This window comes from Lepisosteus oculatus, chromosome 3 (genome assembly GCF_040954835.1).
Source record: "Lepisosteus oculatus isolate fLepOcu1 chromosome 3, fLepOcu1.hap2, whole genome shotgun sequence".
Classification (NCBI taxonomy): domain Eukaryota; kingdom Metazoa; phylum Chordata; class Actinopteri; order Semionotiformes; family Lepisosteidae; genus Lepisosteus; species Lepisosteus oculatus.
This window is the reverse complement of record NC_090698.1, coordinates 57357931-57380969: the sequence shown is the minus strand read 5'-3', so window position 1 is coordinate 57380969 and position 23039 is coordinate 57357931. Positions and strand designations below refer to the sequence as shown.

Genomic DNA, 23039 nt, shown 5'->3' with positions numbered 1-23039 from the left:
ATCAATTAGTTCATATATATTACAACAGTGTGTCAACTTCAAAGTACACACAAAATCCACATTATCATACCCAAAATGTGTTTGGGGTCAATTAGATAATACTCCCCTTGTAAAAACTATGTACTGTATCTTCTGAAGAGAACATCCCACAACCAAAAAAGAAGATGGAACAGAGTGGCAGAAAAGTCAGAATAAATACCACTCTCTTATGCTACTGTAGTTTGAAATTTGTACCTAAATGTGTACAGAGATTATCAATGTCAATGAATGTCAAGGCAGGACTTTAGGAATGAAGGCCATTCCCTGAGATCACAAAGTGGGTGGCAGGTGGCAAAATTCCAGCATTAAACCATAAAAAAAACAGAAATATAATATAAAGGCTTAAAGCAGCTAAGATATCAACAGCTGGATTCTTTCCTAGAATTCAAGCAGAGCAAGAGAAGCACAGATGGTAGAATTAGTTCAGCCCTGATAGAAAGAAAGTTTAAAATGAACCAGGTGAGACAAGTTTAGAGACTACTGGCTAATGCGAGAGAGTATTTAGCAGTGCCTGTAGAGTTGTATGTCTTCAGATTGTACCATTCCAGCATAGATTCTATAGATAAGTGTGCATTGTTATCCATTACAGAAATTATTTGGGATCTTCTGTCATAGTTTTCCTCTCTGACTTTGAATTCCCCTCTTTGCTGCAATTCACATACTGTATATATACAAGAGACGGAAAGGGAGAACAGAGAAGACCCTACCACCCCTAAACCTCATCTCACTCAACAAACCGAAGTGGAGGAATTTGCTGAGACACTGGAGGGCTGAACTCAGTCTGAACTGTGACCACCTGGGCTCATCTGGCAGGTGCTCTGTGATGCCTCCAGCCAGGTCACTTGTCATCCAGGGCCTCAGGGACAAGACATGTCTGTCTGGACTTGGTGCCCCTGACACCTAGTTTAGCCGATGAATATAGTGGATTTTTTTTTAATTTGATCGATTTCTCATTCTAATGTTGTAGCCTACCTCCTCAACGATTAAATATTAACTGATACAATCCGAGTACTAAAAAAGCAGATTGACCCTTTTGGAGTGAGCTCTTGGGTGTGGACTTTGTTTGTTACTAATTAAGAGTGAGCTGAATGAGGGATCATTTGTTAGACGTGGTTAGTTGACTGTAATTAAATTTCCTTCTCAGACATTCATTCTTCAGTAAATAGTGACTACTTATAAAGTATATGCGGTTTGGTTTTGTATTGGTTATAGGAACATTCTCCTTTGAAATCAAGGTATCCATTATTTTCCATGTGCTCCCAATTATGAAAGTTCTGCTTTTTACTATTTTCATACTTTTATCAAAGTTTTGTTTTCGTTTCAACATCACAGTGCTTTAGTACACTGCACTGTGATAGTATCAAGATATAGCATCATATACCATACTGTATATACTGTACTATGGCATTACTATGGAGAAATGTTTTTTGTGTTATTTTAAGATAATGTTTTTTTTTTGACAGGGGTAGCAAAATCCTTCCTACAGTAGGTAAATGACATATTAAATACATCAAAGATTATGGTGTTTCTACGGTTATTGGTGTGTTTCAACAACTTTAATTCTGATCCTCACCCATACTCTGGACAACAAAGATTCTATGCTCAGAAGTTGTGATATCTGAACAAACAGTGCATTCAAAACTGATTTCTTTTCAAGTTTTATAGTAGAACCAAAAAAACGAAGACCACCTGGAAATGTTTCTATATTTTTCATGAGAATAACAAAGAAGCAGGTAACAAAAAAATACAAGGCAGTTTTAACTATGAAACAAGAGGCAGTCCGTGTAGTCTTAGCCAGTTAGAAAGCATGTCTAGTATTGCTTTCTAGCAAATTGAAAACATGTTATTGACAAAACAAATGTTTGAAGGGGTTCAAAACGGAAACATAATATCCCTGTTCTAAAACTGAAAGGCTATTTCAATTTAGCTGTGGGGACAGTAAAAAACTGTATCAAGAGGCTGAATAATTTCCAACAATGTGATAAAGAGAGCAGACAGCAAACCAGACTTTCATTTAACTGCTTGCAAACAGAATTCTCAAATCTCAAATTGATCCAATAGGCTGAACCTACCATGACATTGAATGACGATAATTATAACAGCCTTACTGCATACTGTGCACTAGGACATGGATGTGTTGATTCTAGATAAAACTACTGTACATGTATGCCTTAGATGCAGTTTTATGTTCATGTTAGGCACAAAAACATGTTGGAGTTACAAATTAGCCCATTTGTGGCAAAGAATCCAGGTAAGAGTCCCATGAAGTGAGTTTTAGAAGGATATATGTCTGGTGACTGACAAGAGGTATGATGGCCTTCTCTTCTATGGGTGATGACTATAGTACCACCTTTCAAAACAATTACAGACAGCTTTGAGCAGGTGACTGTTGTGCCAGAAATACAACAAACCATTATGGAGAATAGGGATGATGTGGATGGAAATTGCATTTCCTTTAGGGAATATTGGCTGTGACTATGCTGCGGACCATATTGCACATGGCACCAGAGAGAGAAAACAGGTCAAACTCTGCCTTTCAAATCACCTGGGATGAAACAAGTTCAGCACATATAAACTTCTATCCAGCCCTGTCAAAAGCAGACTATAAAACCCTTTCTCTAGCATTTTGTTAAAATGGTTTACAAATGTGCATAATAAGGCTTCTAATCTTGTCCAGACTGCAGCTGCCATCTGGGATGATGTTTTAATTTACTCTAGGCACTAATATGTACATTTAAAGAATGTTTTTTTTAACCTTTTCATCCATTTTGTATGAAAATGTAACCAGGAGTAAGTGGAAATAAGAATACACAGTCTGTGTTATTATGTTAATATGATACGATAGTTTCATAGATAGAACAAGTTTGAAATGTAAAAACCGAGATGTTACACAACTGATTTAATGTTTTTAGAGAGTTATTTTGATTTTTTTTTAGCAGGTGTCTGGCCTGACATCAAATAACTGTCACCTGCTCACCAACTAGTCTGAATCTCACCCTAACTCACTATGACTTCTGTTTACTCTTTAACTGGTTAGTAGCCACTCTTTCACAGGCTGTTGCTTAACCCACCAGAACACCAAATCAACGGCTACATTTCCCACAGTCAGCAACATCTGCAAAACTCTGCAAAAATTAGACTCTGCAAAAATTCATAAGTAAGCTTTTGGGTTAATACGCTTCAGATGAAGAGTCTTCTCTCCAGGACATCAGTCTTTGTTATGCTTAGCAAGGTCTTTGTTAAATCCTGCTCAAGCTGAATCACGCAAATCTTCAAGAAGATATTTGAGGTTACCTTGCAGATGTGCAGTTCATAAAGAAACCTCGTTAGAGCACCAACATTGTCTTCTGAAGCAAACTCTGCATTCCATTGCCTTTAAAGCTATTTTTTTTAGACTGAAAGAAGAAAGACATTGAAAACTCCCAAGTCTGTTTTGAGCCACCACATTAGGGACTTCATTAGCAGTGTGAAGCGTCAAGGCAAGGGAAATTATGTCATCTTAATAAAGCAAATACAGTGTAAACCTTATAAAAATACACAAGCAGGAACTCAGACTTGCGATCTTCTCCACATTGTTTTTCTTGTTACACTGTGTAAGTAAGCCTGCCGTGATTAATTAATGTTTGCAGTGCAGGTCATTATGGGTAAAAATGACATAATTTGGTTTAAAAGCTGAATACTTTAAATGGGCATCTTGTTTTCTTAAATGCTTCTCACACAAAGGAGTACATTCTGTTTAAAGTGATGAGCTCTGCTTCCTATAAATCTGGATACCTAGGCACACTGAAACTGCAAGAAGGAAGAAAATGAATAATAAAAGCAGCAAAACAACAAGAGATTTAGGAGCCTCCTTCCAGAAAGTCCACGTGGCTCAAGATAGATATGACATTTCAGGCATCACTAGTTACAGCACCATCAGAGAAAAAAAATGCTTTGCAGAAAATATTGAAGCTCACACACACTCACCTTTTGGTTATTTTATTGAAAGTGTACTGTTTCTACCTTTTATTTTCCTTTCCGGTCTGTTGACAGTATAAACTGCTTGCTTTAGCGGTTTGGTATGCTGATGTTGAAGGAGGCAGAGCTCAGAATCTCACGGCAAGGACAATCACCTTCAAAAAGGTTTACAGCAATTCCTGAGATTTTTTTCAAAGTGGTCTTTTATTGTTTAGCAAGACCGCTTTGAATCCATCTGAAAGGGAAGTTAGGCCCTGTGACCAATCTGAAACAGCGAGCTCTTCCTTGTAAAGCACTCCCACATTTTGTTTACGGACAGAGAAATATGACTGCTATGCACTGGGATGACATTAACAGTTGAGACTATTGATCTTTCTCCGAGGCAGAGGCAGTAAATTCATTTTGCTTCACAGTTGGAAATGGTCTCCCTTATCTGTTTCTTTTAATTCAGCTCTGCACCTGCGTTACAGGCCTATAGGGCATCCTTTAAATAAAGCTTTATCTTCTCCCTAGCCTCTATAGACTGCACTGCCATTAATTGCTGCTCCACACAAAATGTACTCATATAAATGCTCATCAAACTTTAAAGTTCCTAAATTAAATGGTAAGGCAGAACCTTTGAATTAGAAGTTTTTTCCAAACCTTTAAAAAAAACGAAACAATGATACTTTTTGTGAAGTTACAGTATTTTTTGTCCTAAAGTCTACATAAGCCTGCATTATAACAGCATCACAATTGTTAGGAAAGTAGTCCATGAAATAAATAGCACAATGACCCTCAAATCAGAAAAGAGGAAATTTGTTTCATCAAGGACTCCACTGACTATGTGAATATGAATGCTTTGTTTATTTTATGTTTTTGTTATTGATCTGTACTAAATTGTGATTAAGGGGCTCTGAGTCTGGTGAACGTAAAGAAAGCAACTTCATCTTTGTTTACATCAAGTTATTTCCTACATGGCTTGTGTTCAGCAGGAAAGCATGAGTTAAAGCAACATGATTAAAGCAAACTGACTGCTGTAACACTAACAACCGTAGAGTGAAGAATTTGCCAACTTTAAATGGAAGAAGAGGCAATCATGGACAGACGGGCTATGAACGTAAAATGATAGGATTCAGAATTACACTTCACTACCTTAGCTTCCCATCTGACCTATGTCACTTGTGGTCCCAGTCCTTATAGTCCAATCAGAATACTTTCATCCAAAACCAAGCATAAATTGACAATAATCTTGGCTCTTGCAAAACAAAAAAAACTTACCACATGAAACAGCAAGGCATTTCAAACTTGTAAACAGTAACTGGGGCTCACTGGAGTTAACCCTGTCAACCCAATCATGTGACCAGATTTATTTAGATATCTGTTATCCTTTAACTCCTACAGTATACTCTGTAGCATGTGTTTTACATTATTGGAAAAAACAGAATCAGGATATTTTGAGGGGTGATAGTGGTGTGATTACCACTATGCATTCTGACACACGTTTATTAAAAGGGTTGGTTATCTTTGAAACAATCAGGCTGCTTACCAAAATCAAATTCAAACCGTGTGCAGAACAAAAAAAACAGTCACTTTACACTGAAGAGGAATTAGGGAAAAATGGCAACTGTGAAATATTAAAAAGCATTCATATTTTAAAAGAAAAAGTTTTTTGAAGAAGAAAAACTGCAGTTGCTGTGCCAAAGTCTCAGATTGTTTTGTGTTGTTCTGTTATTTTCACTCAATGTTGAGAGAGCTCTCATATATTCTATATGCATGTGTATAGAAGAATAAATAATGTAAATGACTAGTAATACCTGACAATGGGTTGATTAGATTAAATACACCTCACAACAGGTAACCTACTATAACTACCCATTTCCTATCTGCTGTTTATGTGTAATTCACCTTAAACCACCTTTTTTTAAAGATTCTGGTCAATGTGAAATAAATACGACTGCATTACAAGCTTGGTTTCTTCCCACCAAATGAAGCTGTATCTACAACTTTCATCCAGAAACTTGTAAGCACTAGCAGAAGCCAAACAAGTTGTTGATGCACTTAACACACTGTGTGTTTTGAAAAAGTAATTTCAGGACTCATGTACAGCCTCTTGGTTTTACATGGGGCTCAAGACTACTGCTTTTGAAAAGTCACAACTGCTGCCGAGGTGAAGGTGTTAATTGCAATGCCAGACAAGCATTTTTTGGATGTAATCATTGTACTTTATTTGTTTGTCACCAGTCCCCTTAAAATAAATTCCCACAACAGTCATCTCAACAGTGAGAATAGAGCTGCTATTTTTAGTAGTAGTAAGCTCTATTAAAAAGCAATATTTGCAAAACGCTTTACAATACATTAAAACCATATACAACATTAAAGTAAAATTAAAAGGTTTCAAAGAGGTTTTAAATAGTTGTTAAAAAAGTTTTTTTAAAAGTTGTTTTCTATGCAATTATCATTCTTGGAAAAAAGGTCCAAGTCCAAGATAGAGCAAGAAACACAGCATCCAGTTGTACAGTTCATAGTTTCAGCCCGTGTTTTCATTGTGGTCGACTGTAATAAAAATACTGTAATAACATTATGCTTCTTAATTATCCCATTATCAGGGCAGAAAACAGGAAATTCACCTCATCTATCTGAGAATAGGTTTAGGGACTGTGATGAAGTTTTTTCTGACAGCGTTTAACTTGTGTATAGCAATCATTCCTATTGCAACACGACTACAACTATGCCATACTGTATATACCTCAAGCTGCTTTTCTGAAAGAACAGCCCTTGTATGCAAAATTAAATACGGTAATTTCATTTGGATTAGTAGAATCATACTGTACGTTTGGCCAACCCTCCCAAATACACATGAAAGTATTTAACTATTAAAGCTGGAATTATCTTTATTTTGCTTTTGATGACGCATATGTTTCCATACATAAGTTTTTTTTTTTTGCTCTGTAAGGAAAAGCAACTAAAGCTTATATAAAAGAGGAGGGCTTCCCAAGTAAAGGGAACAAATGCATTCAGATTTATAAAAACCACATCATTTATAAACAACCTTATTCTGTCACGCTAACAATAAACACATGTAAATTATCTTTAAAATAAACATGTGCCAGTTCCATTTATATGTTCGAATAGCTTGATCTGTTTTTAAGGGATGAATAACAGAAAATAGAACTAAATGAGATATCTGTTTCCTGTTTAGGCATCACAAATTAAGACCCTGGAAGAGGCTCAGCGCCAGCATTGTTACAGTATGCTCTAATACACAGATATCTCAGCTCGTGGCCTAACATTGCTGGGAATGAAATCTACTGTAATCTAAATGCCATACAAACAGAAGATTATATGAAATTAATGCAGCTGTCGCTCATTTTTATGTGGTTTGTTAATAATAATTTTGACCATTAAGTATGTGTTTTTTTTTCTCTCACAGAGTTTTTTTTTTCATGAGATATAAAATGTTGGAGAAACATTGATAAAAAGTCCATAATGCATTAGTTGATTTGTTTCACAATATCTTTGAAGGTGACAGGCCAACAGCCGCTGTTCTAGTTTATGCGATGCGTCTCTAAAATAAGAAACGTAAAATCCCCAAAGCGTTGACATCATGGAATCTCCATGAAATGAAATTCATTTCTTTCACAAATAGATGTAAGAGGGTTCTCTAGCCGGATCAACCCCTAATCAATGAACATACAAAATTGCCAATCAAAATGTTTGATTCTTTTGGCCTAGGATTTGGCTGGAATATCAAAAGCTGTCATAAAACCAGTCTGTGACTATCAAAGCAATGAGGATCTATCAAATGGCTGGTGTTTCATGGGTGATCACAGGCTGCTACTTGGAGAGGAGTGTTCTGGGTTTTAAAGTCAGTACTTGAAGGATTTTGTTGCACAGGCATCTGCATCGCTGATTTTGGTGAGTGATCTTTCTTTAAATTTTTATGTGGAGATCAAAAAACATTGTACTTATGGTTTAGACCCCACAACTCAGAGTTAAAATCCCCACAGCCTGGAACTATAAAGACTGGATCAGGATTAGACTTTTTTATTAATATGGATTTGCTCTCCTTTGACAGAGCTCTTTTTCTTTCTCTGGTTTAAGGTGCTGGGAAAGTGAAATGAAGCTCCATGACATTTGTCATATTTTTGCAGTTAGTGCGCTTTGCAGGCAGGATTTTACACTTTGACATTTTGCAATGTGAGACACATCTGCTGCCGATCCTGCTCAGCACTATGAACAGTTCAGCTAAGAGCACCTAATATTACACTTGTTCAGGACCATTGTGTGAACTGCTTGGAGTGGTCTATGTTTTTTTCCTAATGGAAATTAATGGAATTAATTTGAGTAATTTCATTCAACTGAAACGAGATTATGTGGAATTGGCAATCAGAGATGATTGTTTTACGGATTTCTGTATCGCAAAGAAAAATGTGTGACAGCAATTAAAAAAATAGAAAACCAAATAAAAAATAAAAAATAAATTGTAGTTTCCACAATTCAATATCTGCCGGAACTTATTTGACTATCCTAGGGTATAAGGAAAATCACCTTTCATCAGCGTCATTGCGTTGGGTTCTAGGTCTCAAGTGTTTTTTTCTGTCAATCAATATTTGGTCAAAGTGGCTGGATTGTAAATTAGTCTCTCTTTGGGTTTGGTGTCCATATCTTACCCTGGAAGCCTGCCTGCTTGATGTAGTGATGTCATTCCTGACAGCTGTGTGCACAAGAAAGGTTGTCGGGTGGAAAAGCTCCAGGAAACCATTGAATGTTAACAATGTGCTTCAGTTCATATTAAGGCTCGTTTGCAAGAGATGTCCTGTGGAACACCAGTGTGCTCTCCAGTATCCACACCAATAACAACCAGTCAGAAAGAGACCTTAAAGGTGTGTCACAGAAACCCAAGAACATCCTGATATCACTTAATAATTAAAAATAATTCCTTACACTTATACAGCGCTTTTCTGGACATTCCACTGAGAATGCTTTACAGGCAATGAGGACTCCCCTCCACCACCACCAATGTGCAGCCCCACCTGGATGATGAGATGGGAGCCATGGTGCTCCTGAACGCTCACCACACATCAGCTATCAGTGGGGAGGAGAGCAGAGTAATGAAGCCAAGTCAGAGATTGTGATTATTAGAAAGCTTTGATTGGTAAAGCCCAAGAGCAAATTTGGCCAGGACACCAGGGTAATACCCCTACATACTGGGATTTTTACAGAATAGTGCCCCGTCAATATACTGGAGCATTAGGACCCCCACAGACTTCAGGGTGAGCACACCCTGCTGGCCCCACTAACACCTCTTCTAGCAGTAACCTTAGCTTGCTCAGGAGGTCTCCCATCCAGGTGCTAACCAGACTCACACCTGCTGAGTTTCAGTGGGCTGCCAGGTTGTGAATTGCAGGGTGATACGGCTGCTGGCACTTGTACTGCCATTTTATTTTGCCTCACTTTGAATTTATTTTCTGCTAAAGTAAGGCATGCTGCTCTTACATCTGAACACCGGTACTCAAATCTCGAATTGTCTTCTATGGTACATTGCCACTTTTAATTAGAACTTTGTCATTTGTCTATGTTATCTTTTGTAGGTTGCACTTTCAGCTATATGTACAATTCCAGATCTCCTGGTTTCTTTCAGGAAGTGGCTGGGTGAGATCCTTGGATGAATCGGCGACAAGCAAGATGGGTTGAATGTGCTCCTCTTAATTGTAACCTTCCTTCTGTTTTATGTTCTTATGACTTAATCTTAACAAAGAGACACAGAAAGCTTCATGGGGTATTTTATGTCACATATCTGACCATGCAGTAGCTAGTCATCATCATTTCTACATCATTTAAAAATCCTTGTGAAAGATTTGAAGTAAAAAAGTAAAAAATCTACATCAGAAGAAAATACCATTGCAGGTTTGGTATGGTACCGGTCAAGACAGTGAAGTAAAGTGAAGCAGGCGAAAAACATTTCTCTCCAGGTTCCCGTGGTGGAAAGATTGTTTTTGTGGAAAGTCTTTAAGATGAGACTGACACCTTTCAAGATACCCTTAAGAAGGGTATTGTAACGCATACGGCCGACATTACAGGTTGTGCGAGCCGGCTTACCAGCGCGGTGACGTCACAGCCCTTCCCTGTGAAAAGCAGGGACCTCAGCCGCCGGGCTGGGGGAGATTTCCCTTTAGCTCAGTTGGCTGGGTCCCTGTTGAGTGACGCCGGAGGCCCGGGTTCGAGTCCCCAGTGGTGGGTAGCCAACCTGAGGCGACAGCGGCGAGGGCGCATACCCACGAGAACCTGAGAGCGCTACAATATTTAAAGCAAAATAAAAAATCCAACTATTGCTCTCAGTGCATCAGGAATCATTTTTTTGTGGTATTTCATCACAGAAGTTTAATTTTAAACCTTTGTTTTGGCTACCAGCTTTAGGATGTGTTCCTGTGGAGTAGATATGGACACTCTAGATTCCACATATTTCTTTCCTTAGTTTTCTATCTTCTTAGAAGACTGTGTGATAGCAATTGGAAAGAAAATAGAAAACTAAATTAGAATAAGAAATAAAGTTGTATTTTCACAATTCAATATCTGTAAGAACTTACTGAAAACAATCACTGGAACATTCCTCTCTGGGTCCCTGTGGTTGAGAGATCACTCCGGGGAAACCTTGTACATCCCTGTATAGTGTACAGTGTATTGTAACCCTCTTATTAACCTGGGTATGCGCTGGCATTTTCTTTCTCTTAAAACTGTTGAGCTGGCTTTAAACTTTGTGTGTATGTACAGTCACACCACATTCTGTTCATAAGCACTTTTCAAAAGACAGTATTGGATGTCCACGTTAATTTATTTAATAAAACCTCCCAGGACACTTGTTCACTGACCTCAGTTTCATGGGATTGTTTATTTAACTCCTGGCTAACAACAACATCACTGTAATACCCCTGTGAGTATGATTATCCTAATCTCTGCTTCTTGTTGCCAAACAGCTGGACTTAAGGTTCTGGCCCTTTTGTTAAAAAAATACCTTTAACTGCATCTTCTGGAAACACATTTTTTTTATTTTGTCACTAAAACTGTCTGATTTCAGCTCTCTACATTCCACCCCTCCACCCAGAGGTATCCAGTAAAGTATGCGGCTGAGTTTCAACTTGGAAAACAGAGCTGACACAATGGTGTGAGTCTTGCTGTGGGGCTGAGAAGAGGCCGGCATTGAGCGTTTGTGTCAAATGCCGCATGTGAATTCACCGGATTTCTATGTCTGTGATTAATACTGATCCATGAAAGGGCAGGTGCAAGTTCTTTTGGGATGCTACTCTGACTTTTTATGATTGACCTCGGCACCATGTTAAACAACTGTCCTTCATTATCATCTGGGGAAACAGATGGAGATTGGAGTAATATTGTTTATTCGCTGTCCTTTCTGTTATGACTAGGTACAGGCTCAGCTTTGAAAACTTAAATGTGTCTAAACTGAACTGCATTCTCATTGATTCTTTTTGGTCTCATGAGTTGTAATTTTGGAGGGAAAATGAATGGGACTTCAGGAATGTCTCACAAACGCAAGGGCTGGACACTCCTTAAGAATGTGATCATAACATCCAATTATAATCGTTTAATTCAAGCTTAGAGTCATTCATCTGGGGAAAAAAACAGCATGGCAGGTTTCTTTATACTCTGCCTCTGTCTTTCAGTTTCAAGCACATGGAAAAATTGAGAATATTTGCATGCACATTTCTTTAAGAAAGGTCACAGTCACTACTGGGATGATCCGGTCCAGAGAGATGAACACACTGCTGCTGCTTGTCTGTTCCAATCAGCCTCCAAGGACAACACTGGCATTAGCCAGTGGAATGAGCCTGACATCGTAGCAGACAAAAGCATCCAACAAAAGAAACGAGACAACGCTGTGAGCTCACAGGGCTCCCACACAGAGTCTGTGTGTTAAACAAAAGCTTTCAGAAATTAGCTTCTAAATGGCAGGACACTGATTAGGAAAAAGCTCCTTTCCAATCAGAGCATTGGCAGAAACATACCATAGATTAATAAGCTAAATAAAGAGTGGAAGAAAACGGATCTAAAAGATCTGACTGTGTAAAATAAAATGTATCCATGTCTGCTAAGTTTGTTTTTGCTTTTATTTTGATTATGTGTTGCGTGCAATACATTACACAACACAGCTTCTAGAAATTAGTTTTAGCCACAGTAAGTCATACTTAAATTATATCATTTTACTCTTAGGCCTGGTACTTAATAATTCAATTTATACCATTCTATTACATTTGCTTAGTATAATCAAGACTTGGTATGGGAACAGGCATGCAGTTTTGATGTAGAATCAGGGATGTAGAAATAGGAAAATTGTAGAACTTTCCCGTTCAGCATCCTGTTTTGGCACATCCTGATTAGCCAGTCACTGCACCATTTATACTGGTAACATAAAGATGCAAACTAAAAACAGTCATTATCATCACTATCACTATCATCACTATCCATTGCCACTGCATCTTATTGTAAGATGCAGAAAGCAGAAACCGAATCCAGAACACTCTGGAGACACAGATTAAAAATCTTTTTAAACAGTGCAAAATTAAATGACATCTGATATGTTTCACACAAATGCATGCACATACCCTAGGATACTAACAATTGAGATGATATGTTGACTCCAGAAAACTCAGTTCAACTCGAGTAACTTCAGCCTAATGCCATCTGCAGGACTTACTGCCGGGGAGATGAGTTGATGAACTATTTATGCTTCTTACTTATCAAATCCATGGCCTGCTGATACATGTAAAGTAAAGCACAGCACACAATAAAGCACAGTAGAAACCATGGGAGACAATTGCATGGTCTGGGCATGGCAAAATCGTAAATATCATAATGCAAATTTCCCAGAATACACTTTCATAAGTGAAAATATTTCCTGGGGTGCTGCACTCCTTGTCATTGTCTTTCTCAAAGAATAGATGACTAACACATCTAGTTCCACTGAAAAAAAACTGCTATTCTACTGAATCGATAATCGTCCTTTACTCCCGTAATCTGTACTGTAACTTGAGCAATATTTTGCATGTTATTGAAAACATTTTGTATGGGGCAGTAATACTGGGGACACGAACAGTAAAAAACAACTGCCATGGGTTTCCTAATGGTTCCACTAATGGTTTCCTAATGCAAGAAATTGTATAGGGCTAATAAAAAAACATTATTATTACATTAAAGGAACCAGGTCAGGGCATTTACACTCAGTACATTCTACTGCACTCAGCCCAATTCAACTACGACTGCTGTGAATTTATTATTTTTCTCAGTCAGCCTTCCATCTCCTCACCTACCAGCATCAGCAGGTGACCACTCACTACTGGAGCCCCTGAAACCTTGCATACTGTATCTAAACCAACTCGGTCAAACAAAACTCACACACCACTCACCACTATCTCTGCCACCAAGGGTTCTGTATCAGTTTAATGGAGTTCTTTTCATTCTGTTTTAGGGAATTTGTCAGCTTCAACCTTGAGACTGGTGTTATGCCACGGGAAACCAGGGACTGAGGCAGGCAGGATACCAAGACGTCTGCTCTTTATTGTGCATTTCATAGAACTAACAGAAAATGGAAAACAGGCATCGAGGCACCTTAGAGCCTCAACGCAGTAACCGCAACATAAACACGTCAGCATTGTAGATGTGCGCCAACATAACAGCCAGGCTGTCATTTCCTCAGCCAGGCAAGTTGATGCCAAATGTTAAAATTGAATGCATTGTCTATATAAACATCCAGTATTGCTATAAATATTGATTTGACCAAACTTCTGAAGTGGAGTTTTTAATCAGCAGTTTGGGAGGAGGTTAAATTTCAATCTTGCGCTTCCACTTTGCTAAGTATCACTCCTGCTGAGCTCTTTTGGATATATCTTTTCTAGCCCTCCTCCCTCTGCCCTCTTCACCCTTGCAGCTGCCTCACTGGCTCATTCCTTGTAAGTGAGAGAGGGCTTGTCAGGCTTGATATTATGGCCAGGGCCACAGTATGTCTTCGTCAGCCACTTCAGATAATGCCAAACACTAAAACATTAGGAATGCTACCAAAAAAATTTAATTGTCTTGTAGAATTATTTAGAATTTAACTTAAATATTGGAAAACAATGTAAATTTTGTTTTTTTTTTAGTCACTGTGAATTTGTATTTTTTGCTGTAATTTAACAGAGACATATTTACATTCACTAAAATACAAATATTGTATTCAATTAGTCATGTGGAGTCCTTGACATTGAGTAGATCAATCTCTATTTTCAGGATGACCTTTTTTGGCTTTCTAGCAAAACAGCTGAACTAACGTGTAACTGACCTTTTCCATTCACCTTTGTAATAAAGTGAAGTTGTCATTTTAAAATGTTTATCTTTTTAAATTACCAATAGATTTTAAGGTACTCCTCTATAGGTGCATTAAGCTTTGTATTAAGTATTTTTCAAGGTTTATACTTCAATGCTGAATATCTATCATTCTTGTTTTGTTTTCCCTTTCTTAAACACAAAATTGCAAAACACTTCTGTCTTAATGTTTTTTGCAGATTTATTTTTGACTTCTAATGAAAGATCACTAAATCATACAGTTGTTGGCAGCAGAAATATAATCCATTACTTTTATGTCAACAGAGCAATCACTCTTTCAGAGGATAAGTGCACTTGGCAAGTTTAACATTACAGACAAGTGATGATGGACACAATTTTAAAAATGTGAATAAGGAAAAAAAATAATTGTATGAAATCATGGAGTGATACAGACTTTGTTTTAGAGTAAATTCCTAGGGTGACAATTAAAACAATGCTTTTTAGGATTTATTTACACATCTTATCTTCAATTTTCAGTTTGGTCACAGTGATACCTACAGTAACTTTGTAACCAAACCATTAACATCAGATATGCCGGAATTGAGAGCTTATTCATGTAAAATTATGAATGTGTTTATTAAAACCTGGTTATTTGCAGCCTGCTTTTGTAATAAGTAAAGTTTCTTCAATGTCAGTCTATTTTATTATCGAGAACCAGAGTGTACTCCAGTAACTATATACTGTTTATTACTTCTGAATTGAAAACCTTAATGAAGTCAAACAAAACAAATCAGACAATTAGATCTCCAGCAAAGTGATTCTGGATATAATAAGTCTTTTACAGTGGCATAAAAAGATTAAGTAAGAACACAGATTGACAAAGGAAAAGGAAATAAGTTTTCACGATCTTTCACAAGTCATTAGAATGAATGTGTTGGACTGACACTAACCCTATGCAATGTACAAGGGTATCGATGTATACACCTGGATATTTTACAGATCCTATCTGTTTGAAGTACTTTGTACTCACTGATACAAACTACAAAACAGCAATGTTCCACCCAGGAGTTCTAGTAAATGTATTCCAGAACATACATTCCCCATTCCAGAATTTGCTTTGTGATCCCAGAGCCTTGAATACTAGTTCAAACAGCTGTCTTTGCTACAGTATTTATTACACATGTTGATTCATTGCAAATTAGTTTGATGTCTTGTGTACTTGTCTTCTACTCTTTTTGTGAACTTTGCCTGTCTCGGTTCACTTGGTTATACAATACCCTGCAAATACTTTTCTGAAGTGGAATTTGAATATTGAAAAAAACAGGCATTTAACTGCTTATGTTACATGTCAAGATACTTTTAGGGATTATATTATTATCCAAATAATTGAATTAAATTATATTGGCATCATGACAGGAAATGCTTTGCTCATAACAAAGTCAGCAAAGAATGGGATTTTTTTTTAATCTAAAACTTTTTTCAAATCCTTAATTAGCAAATTATGTCCACTTATTTGCATTTCTAAACTTCATTGCAAAATGTTGTAAATAATTTAAATATACTTGATTAACAAGAGTAACGTTGTCGAACAATTAGAAATGTATCTTCCACCCACCCTGTGCAGGCAAGTGAAATCCATACAGAAAGAGTTTTAGAATAAGTTCTGTGGCTCTACAGTTTAATATGTATTAATTATTCTCTGAGCTATGGTGGAAACAAAGAAAGTCATCTCCTATAAAAAAGAACAGTACACTCTACAATTCATGGCCAACACCTGTATATGGAGTCTGTAACGGATTCGGGTTCTAGGGCTTGTGGCCCTTGCCACTCCCACCCTAGTTCGTGCCTCACTGCATTGGCTCGAACCCAGGTCTTGCCAGCTGAGCTATATATATTTATTCTGTTATTATTCTATTTATATTCTGAGATATAAAGTCAGAATTCAGAGTTTTTAAGATGCAATTACGAGATACCACAGCGTGTTTTTATTACTCCCTGGCGGAAACAGGCTTCCATTGTAAACAGAAGATAAGGAAAAGCAATGCATTAATTTCTGTAATGGTATCGTCGAAAGTAGTGCAATGTTCGGTCAGCTCTTCATAGAAAACTGCAGGATATTACATACTGTACAAGTAACAAGCACATGTTTCAGCAGTTCAACCAAATTCTAAATAATGCAATGAGATGACAAATATAAAAGGATCATATTGTTTGGCTTTAACTTGTCTTGGTGAGGTTATGACAAAACCCTCCTCAGCTGCAAGAAATAAAATATGGAGGCCGCTGCAAGGGTGAAGATGAGGTGTAGAGTGGTATGCTGGAAATTTTTCACAGAAGGGGGTGCTCAGCAGGCGAATATTTATATGCAAGAGAGCTGAAGAGTGAGATTACCATTTGATTCTTTTTCCACACTTTTTTTTTCATGACTTCATTTCATTAGTTCGGTCTGATTCTAATGAATGTGATAAGACTATGAACATAAAGGGAGTGTACTTAGTATTTTAATGTGTGGCATTAATTTGTCTGGTTAATGTAATGACAGCACTGGCCATAAGGTTGTGCAGCTAGTGGTACAGGAGTTTTGTTTGATCAAGTCAATTTAGACATGCGAGGATTCAGAGAATCACAGATTGGAACATGTGTGCCATAGTGTGGAGTGAATGAGAATCATGTATGATGCAAACGTTGGAAAGCAAGTCAGAAAACAGGTGGCAGTGGAGTCAAAATTGTTAGAGATCAGATTGCTATATTGACTAGAGACGAGGTTATCTGCACCAGTAGTAAGTAACCAATTGTACTATTATAATATTATTGTGTACTACTGAAATGATGAGTATGGATTCCACTTGGAACCCCCAAAAGAAGAACAAATAACACCTGAAGAGATGAACCTATTGACAAACAAGAGTCCAGAGAACTTGTGAGGCTGCTGAAGGAAAATTGTGAGGATAGGGGGAGGGAAGAGATGAGGGCTGACACTGCATCAGTTGGACGCAAGAAGATTTAAGATCAGAGGGATGGGGACCCACTGCCATATCAACCAGGGGCCAGAGCTGACAACAAAGAGCATGGGGCAAGTATAGACAGATGCCTTGTACCCTCAGAGAATGAGAGAAAGTACCTGTGGTGTTCAGGAGTACCAGGAATTGGTGATGACATAACACATAATTATAGGATAGAGAAAACAAGTTTGAAGGCACTACTTTTGAAAAGGGCTTAGGTGTTTACAGTATGTTGACAGATCCACAACCAAAATGTTGTCTCTGTTCTTTTTCTTTCAACATGGAATAAACCTTTACCTGTGCCTTTAAAGCCTATGTATGCTGATGTAGCTACCTACTCTCTTTCTCTGAATGCCTAATTCTTGCAATTTGAGAATTAATTTTTTAAAGGAATTTTATCAAAAGCATTCTGAAAATTTAAATGACCGTGTTAGTTTTGCTGTTTCGCTTCTAAAATACTTATTTGAAAACTGGTTACAGTCCATTCACTGATGAACAAATTATGAGATCCAGGTGAGGGCATGAGTTTTTTAAAAAAATGAGTTTGAGTAATGAGTTTTTTGGGGTTTTAAAACCCCAAATTTGATGATTTAAGATCTCCACATACTGTTGGAGCAATTTGGTCATATCCAATGACTTCCTGACAGACGTCCTCTGACATACAGCAGGCAGCACTGGGTAAAACAGAGTGGCAAGACCAAAGCTGCTGTTTCTATGGAAACGGTAAAGACAATGGCCACAAAGTGAAGAACCAAGTGAGAAAATTTCTACAAATTTGAAAATTAAAATCTGTGGGATGGTTGATGTTTTTCTTACAGGGATGCTTTTTCTATGAACTGACTAAACTTTCATTCACATGCTGGCAATGGTTATGCGTTCCTTGCCAGGCCCTTGCGTAAATATTGGAGCAAGTGCTTTTAAATACTGGAGGCGGGGCACAATAACTCTCTTGTACTGTTAATATACCAAAACCACCAGGTGCAGAATCGTGTAAAATAGGAGGAAAACATGACAAAAATAACCTGTTTACCTTGTCAAGATGCTGGATCCCCCTATAATCTTTCTCTGTTGTACTGGTAGCTTTCATAAAACACTGATTATTTTAACTGTTTTTCATGTGATATAAACATCACAAATAAGACTTTAGCATGTGAATGGGTTAAATAACATAACTTTGTTAATAAAAGACTCTACGGTATGTGTTGTTTTAATTACTGAGACTGAATCTCTTCTGTTAAAAAAAGAGGCGATATCTTGACAAACCCAACTTCAACTGAAAAGCTTCCTTTTAGATTCTTTTTATTAGAGTTACAAACAAATGAGACAAATAAGTTATAATATTTTTATTTGTTAGAATTCTATCAGTGTTTGAACATTAATATTTAGAGAGCTAGTACAATTACTACTTTCATGGCTAGACGTTCAAAAACACAAACATTTTGCAGCTTTTTGAATTTTTCACTCTCCTGTAATACTGTATGGACATCATTTGTCTGAGAGCAAATTAGCACTGAAAGTGTACACTGTAACAAAATCTCTGTTATGTTCCAACAAAATGGTATCATTACATATAAACTCTTTAAAAATATACTTCTGTCAAAAGACTTGACAACTACTATGTACACTACAAAAATAAATTTTCATATAAATAAATTATATGGCATACATTTATCTTTGTAACTGAAATGACACAAACCCACTTCTACCAAAAAAATGGCAGTCAGTGAGACCCAGAATTTTTCCTTTTACATCCTCAGTCTAAGAGCTACATTGAGTCCTTAATGTAAATGTTATATAATCTTTTTTCCTATTTAACATTAGTAAGCACTTTATACAGATAAACAATCCATTAAAGTAAAAACATAGCTGTAATAGTGTTTTCAATAGAAATAAAATTCCCTGCATTTGTTTTGTTATAAACTGGCATATGAACAATAATGTCAGAAAAAAAAAATCTTATCATACAAAAATATAAATATCACCAAAAAAAGTAAAAAAATAAAAAAAAAATAAAAAAAGGATAAAATAGTTGCCAGCTGTGGATTTCTCCTTTGGCCAATGTGACTTGAGGAGAAAAACATCTACGTTTTGCAGAAGCAGCAGACAGTACATAATACACAATAGGGGAAAAAAGGCCAACGTACTGCGGTGTTCAAAAGAAAGACTTACACAAGAGGGGAAAGGCAAGCGAGAGTGACTAACAGACAGACACCAACCTAGCAGCAGTAGGAGGCCTGTCCGACCTCTGACACAGTCTCATGTACACTTGGCAGTTGAGGGTAGCTTCCAATTAGTGTCATACAGTTTTGTTGTGGATTTTTATGATCTCAGGTCAATCGACTGCGAGAGCTAAATTGAGGCCAGTTGTCTTCGCTGTCATTAAAACTTTGGGGAATCAGACAGTGTGCCGGTTTAGTAGGGCCATTCAGTGCTTAACCGTTGGTGTACTTGTCATTGAAGCTTATCTGAAGTACGGAATAGCGGGATAAGAGGAATAACAAAAACAATAAAAAGGGCCAGCGCTATTTTTCCCACTGTAGATACTGCGTTTTTACCGCAGTCAAGTTCAAGTGCGAGGTTAAATCAGATCTAGTTGTAGCTTATACCTATATGGATACTGCGACAGTGCTTTACTTTAGAATTTGAGAAGTTGCATTTATGGCATATGGCAAAAAAAAAAATTGCAGGCATTTCCAGTTTACTCTTTGATCTTTTAAGAGCTTGTGTAACTGGCATCTTCATTAACGCATCAGTAAAAAAAAAAAGTTTTCACAAGATCCTCTGTAGGCAAGTCTGTTTTAATTATCTAAAAAGCCAATGACCTAACTTCTGCTTCTTTAACACTTATCCTGTCTTTATTTTCCCCATTGGGAATAAAAACTGATTAACATTCTTTAATAAACAATAAAGTGGAAACAAATTAAAGAATGGCAGATTTGAAATATTAACAGTGAATTTCTTAGGTAATTAAAACAGACTATTGCCATTTCACATTTTAGGTTCTGTTGTGTTTGGCAGTGAAGGGGTAACAGTTCTGACTGGAATGTGAGTGCACCAATGGCTGTTTTACAGTAAAAAACACCAGATACGAGATACAGTATCAGAGAAAAAAGGAAAAAACAAGCAAAAGAGTCTCAGCCACTCACAAAGAATAACGTGCTTTTTTCTTCATATCTGATCATTTTAAATATCACGCATAGCGTGTTTGAAAGTTAAACAGTAACATTTCATACTACCACAGGTTTGTGATATGAAAATTAACATTTAAAAACAAAATGCGTACCTTTATACACACTCACACATCCACTGCTCTTACACAATCTCACAAATTACTATACCATAAAAGAAATATTTGCATAGAATTATACAAGTAAATTATACAATATTTAAGCAGCAACAACTTATGCTGAAATGTATGACTAGATTAAGCTTACTCGTGGCACAGATACACAGATGAGTGTACAGTATAGATTACACAGAGTGTTGTCCCCAGTCTATTAACAGGAGTTGTTTGTCTCCTACATTACAGCTAATTTACATTTGTATTATACACATGTTTACATCTTTTAAATATTTATATATATATATTTGACAAAATAATACACTAGGTTACAGTAACAGTGAACCATCTTCCTGATGCAGCATGTATGTAGATTTCCCTAACTTCAAGCAGTTCTCCTGCAGGTTCAGAACAGAAGGACTCCCCATCTTTGGCCTTTTGTGCTTCAGAACTCTCTCACTGGAACCAAACACAAATCTCATTAAAGCAAAATAAAGCACCTTAATTCTTTAAAAGAAAAGCATTTTCATATTAAACATTCACTAAAACTGAAGATCTTTCTAAATCTGAAATTTCAGATGACAAAGAACAAAGTATAGAGACCCAAAAGCCTTTAAATCTGCACATAAAATACACATACATAACTTGCTTATGTTTAAATATCACTGTTGCTATGTAAGATGATTTAGAAGGCTATGTTAATACTTCTCAATTTTAAATATATTTTTATCCCACAAAAAATACCCCAAAATGTAAAATGATGTTACAGAAAGAGCAGAACTGAGCAAATCTGATTTTACCAAAAGAGAAACATTCTGTCAAGCGGGTACTCAGACCCAGGGAAACTCACCTTAGCTGGCAGAGCTCTCCTGCTCAACCTCACTCTGCGTTTCACATTCTACATCCTGCAGCTCCATGACCTCCATTTTAGAGTCCCTCCTGTCGCTGTGAATGTTAAAAGGCACGTGGGGGTCTTCGAAGGGTCCGGGATCCGCCTGCTGGGAGCCTTCTGGAGAGGGGAATGCTGGGTAATGTGGGCCCTGGCCGGGGAGTGAATGCACAGCGACCGTGACGGAGGCCGAGGCAGTCACGGTGGTGATAGGCTGGCAGTACGCTGGCCCTGAGGGACCCACGGCGGTGAAAGCTTGGTGTCTAGTGCTGTGGGGGTGGGAGCGGTGCCCTGAGCGGTCCCTGCGACCGGGGCCCGAACGCCCTTCAGTAGCAGTTTCGAAAGCGTCCATGCGCGGCCGGTGAGGGGGTGCTTGCTGCTGCGGCGGCGGCGGCTGCTGGCTGTCCCTCGCCGAGTCCCTTCTGGGGTCCCTGCTGCTGTACCGCCGGGCGTGCTCCTGCGGCTGGGCGGGAGGCCGGGGCCAGGGCCTGGGCCGCTGCTGCCTGGCTTCTAGAGGTACGGCCTGCCGGAGAGAACAGTCCCCCTTTAGCACGCATCTCGAAATTCGGGACATAACAACGGATTGCACAGCGTTCAGCCCGTCTTATTTCCTTTTCACTATGTGCCAGGCATAGCTGCACGAATTGTTCTCAAAATCCTGCAACGATTTTAGAGGAAAAACCCGCACTATCTCTCGAAGATATTGTGTTACTTTTAGTTGAGGCCTTAGACTGAAGCAGGCCTAGCTTCAAGGAATGGCCAAGGAATAATTTCTTACTAGCTCTTAATGTGTTTGTCGCAAATATCCAATCATCTACTTAAAACCTGTTTTTCCATATCTTTTCTCATTGTATCAGGTACTATATCAGTGTGACGCATGGTCAGTTCGATTTCCAGACAACTGGGGACGAATTATCCGATGCCTTCAAGGGAAAAACAAGGCTGTGACTATACCCTTACCTTTAATACACCACCCCAGCCCTCCTATCCCCTTACGATAGTCACCCAGGGGCTCTAATTAAACAGTGAATGAACAACAGGGGAAAGCAGGGACTAATCTCAGACACTCACGGTGGAGCGCGGGAAGACTGGGTTCTCGGTGGCTTCGAGCAGGACCCGGCGGGTGGTGTGAGCCGGGTGGCGACGGGAGTCGTACTGCTGCAGCTCCTCGCTGACCCCGGAGACGGTGGTGTGGGAGCTGTACTCCGAGTCCGAGGAGTCGGAGCCGTTGGCCGGGGGCCGGGGGTGGACTGCGAACCGCACGACGCGAGGGGGCGGCTCGGGGGACGGGGTCGGCAAGCGGCTCCTCCCGTCGACGGGAGACACCTGCGGAGGGAGCGCCGAGGCGGAAAGTGAGGTAGCTGTGGGACGGCCCCTTCAGTGCAGGGGGGACCAGCTCAGCTCATTCCTGGGTCTCAGGGCATCTCACAGCGTCCCTTGTCAACATACAGTGCCTTACAAATTCTCATCTCAATGCTCTCACGTTTCCTACTCCCCTCCTTATACATGCACGCTTCTTATTTGTTTATACATTTAATACAACATGAACCCATCATGTGCTGTGTTATGTCTTTCA

At 38.3% G+C, this 23039-nt stretch overlaps 1 protein-coding gene across 3 annotated transcripts in view; it reads right to left on the bottom strand.

The window, feature by feature from the left end:
• Positions 1-18576: 18576 nt before the first annotated feature.
• Positions 18577-23039, bottom strand: part of ptch1 (patched 1) — a 76550-nt gene continuing 72087 nt past the window's right edge. For all 3 annotated transcript variants that reach the window (XM_015368361.2, XM_015368349.2, XM_015368356.2), the window contains exons 22-24: positions 22535-22789; positions 21425-21986; positions 18577-21033 (exon numbers count right to left, since the gene is read on the bottom strand). In XM_015368361.2, the coding sequence (XP_015223847.2) occupies positions 21426-21986; positions 22535-22789 (816 nt within the window). In that variant the 3' untranslated portion in view covers positions 18577-21033; position 21425. The remainder of the gene's footprint in view (positions 21034-21424; positions 21987-22534; positions 22790-23039) is intronic.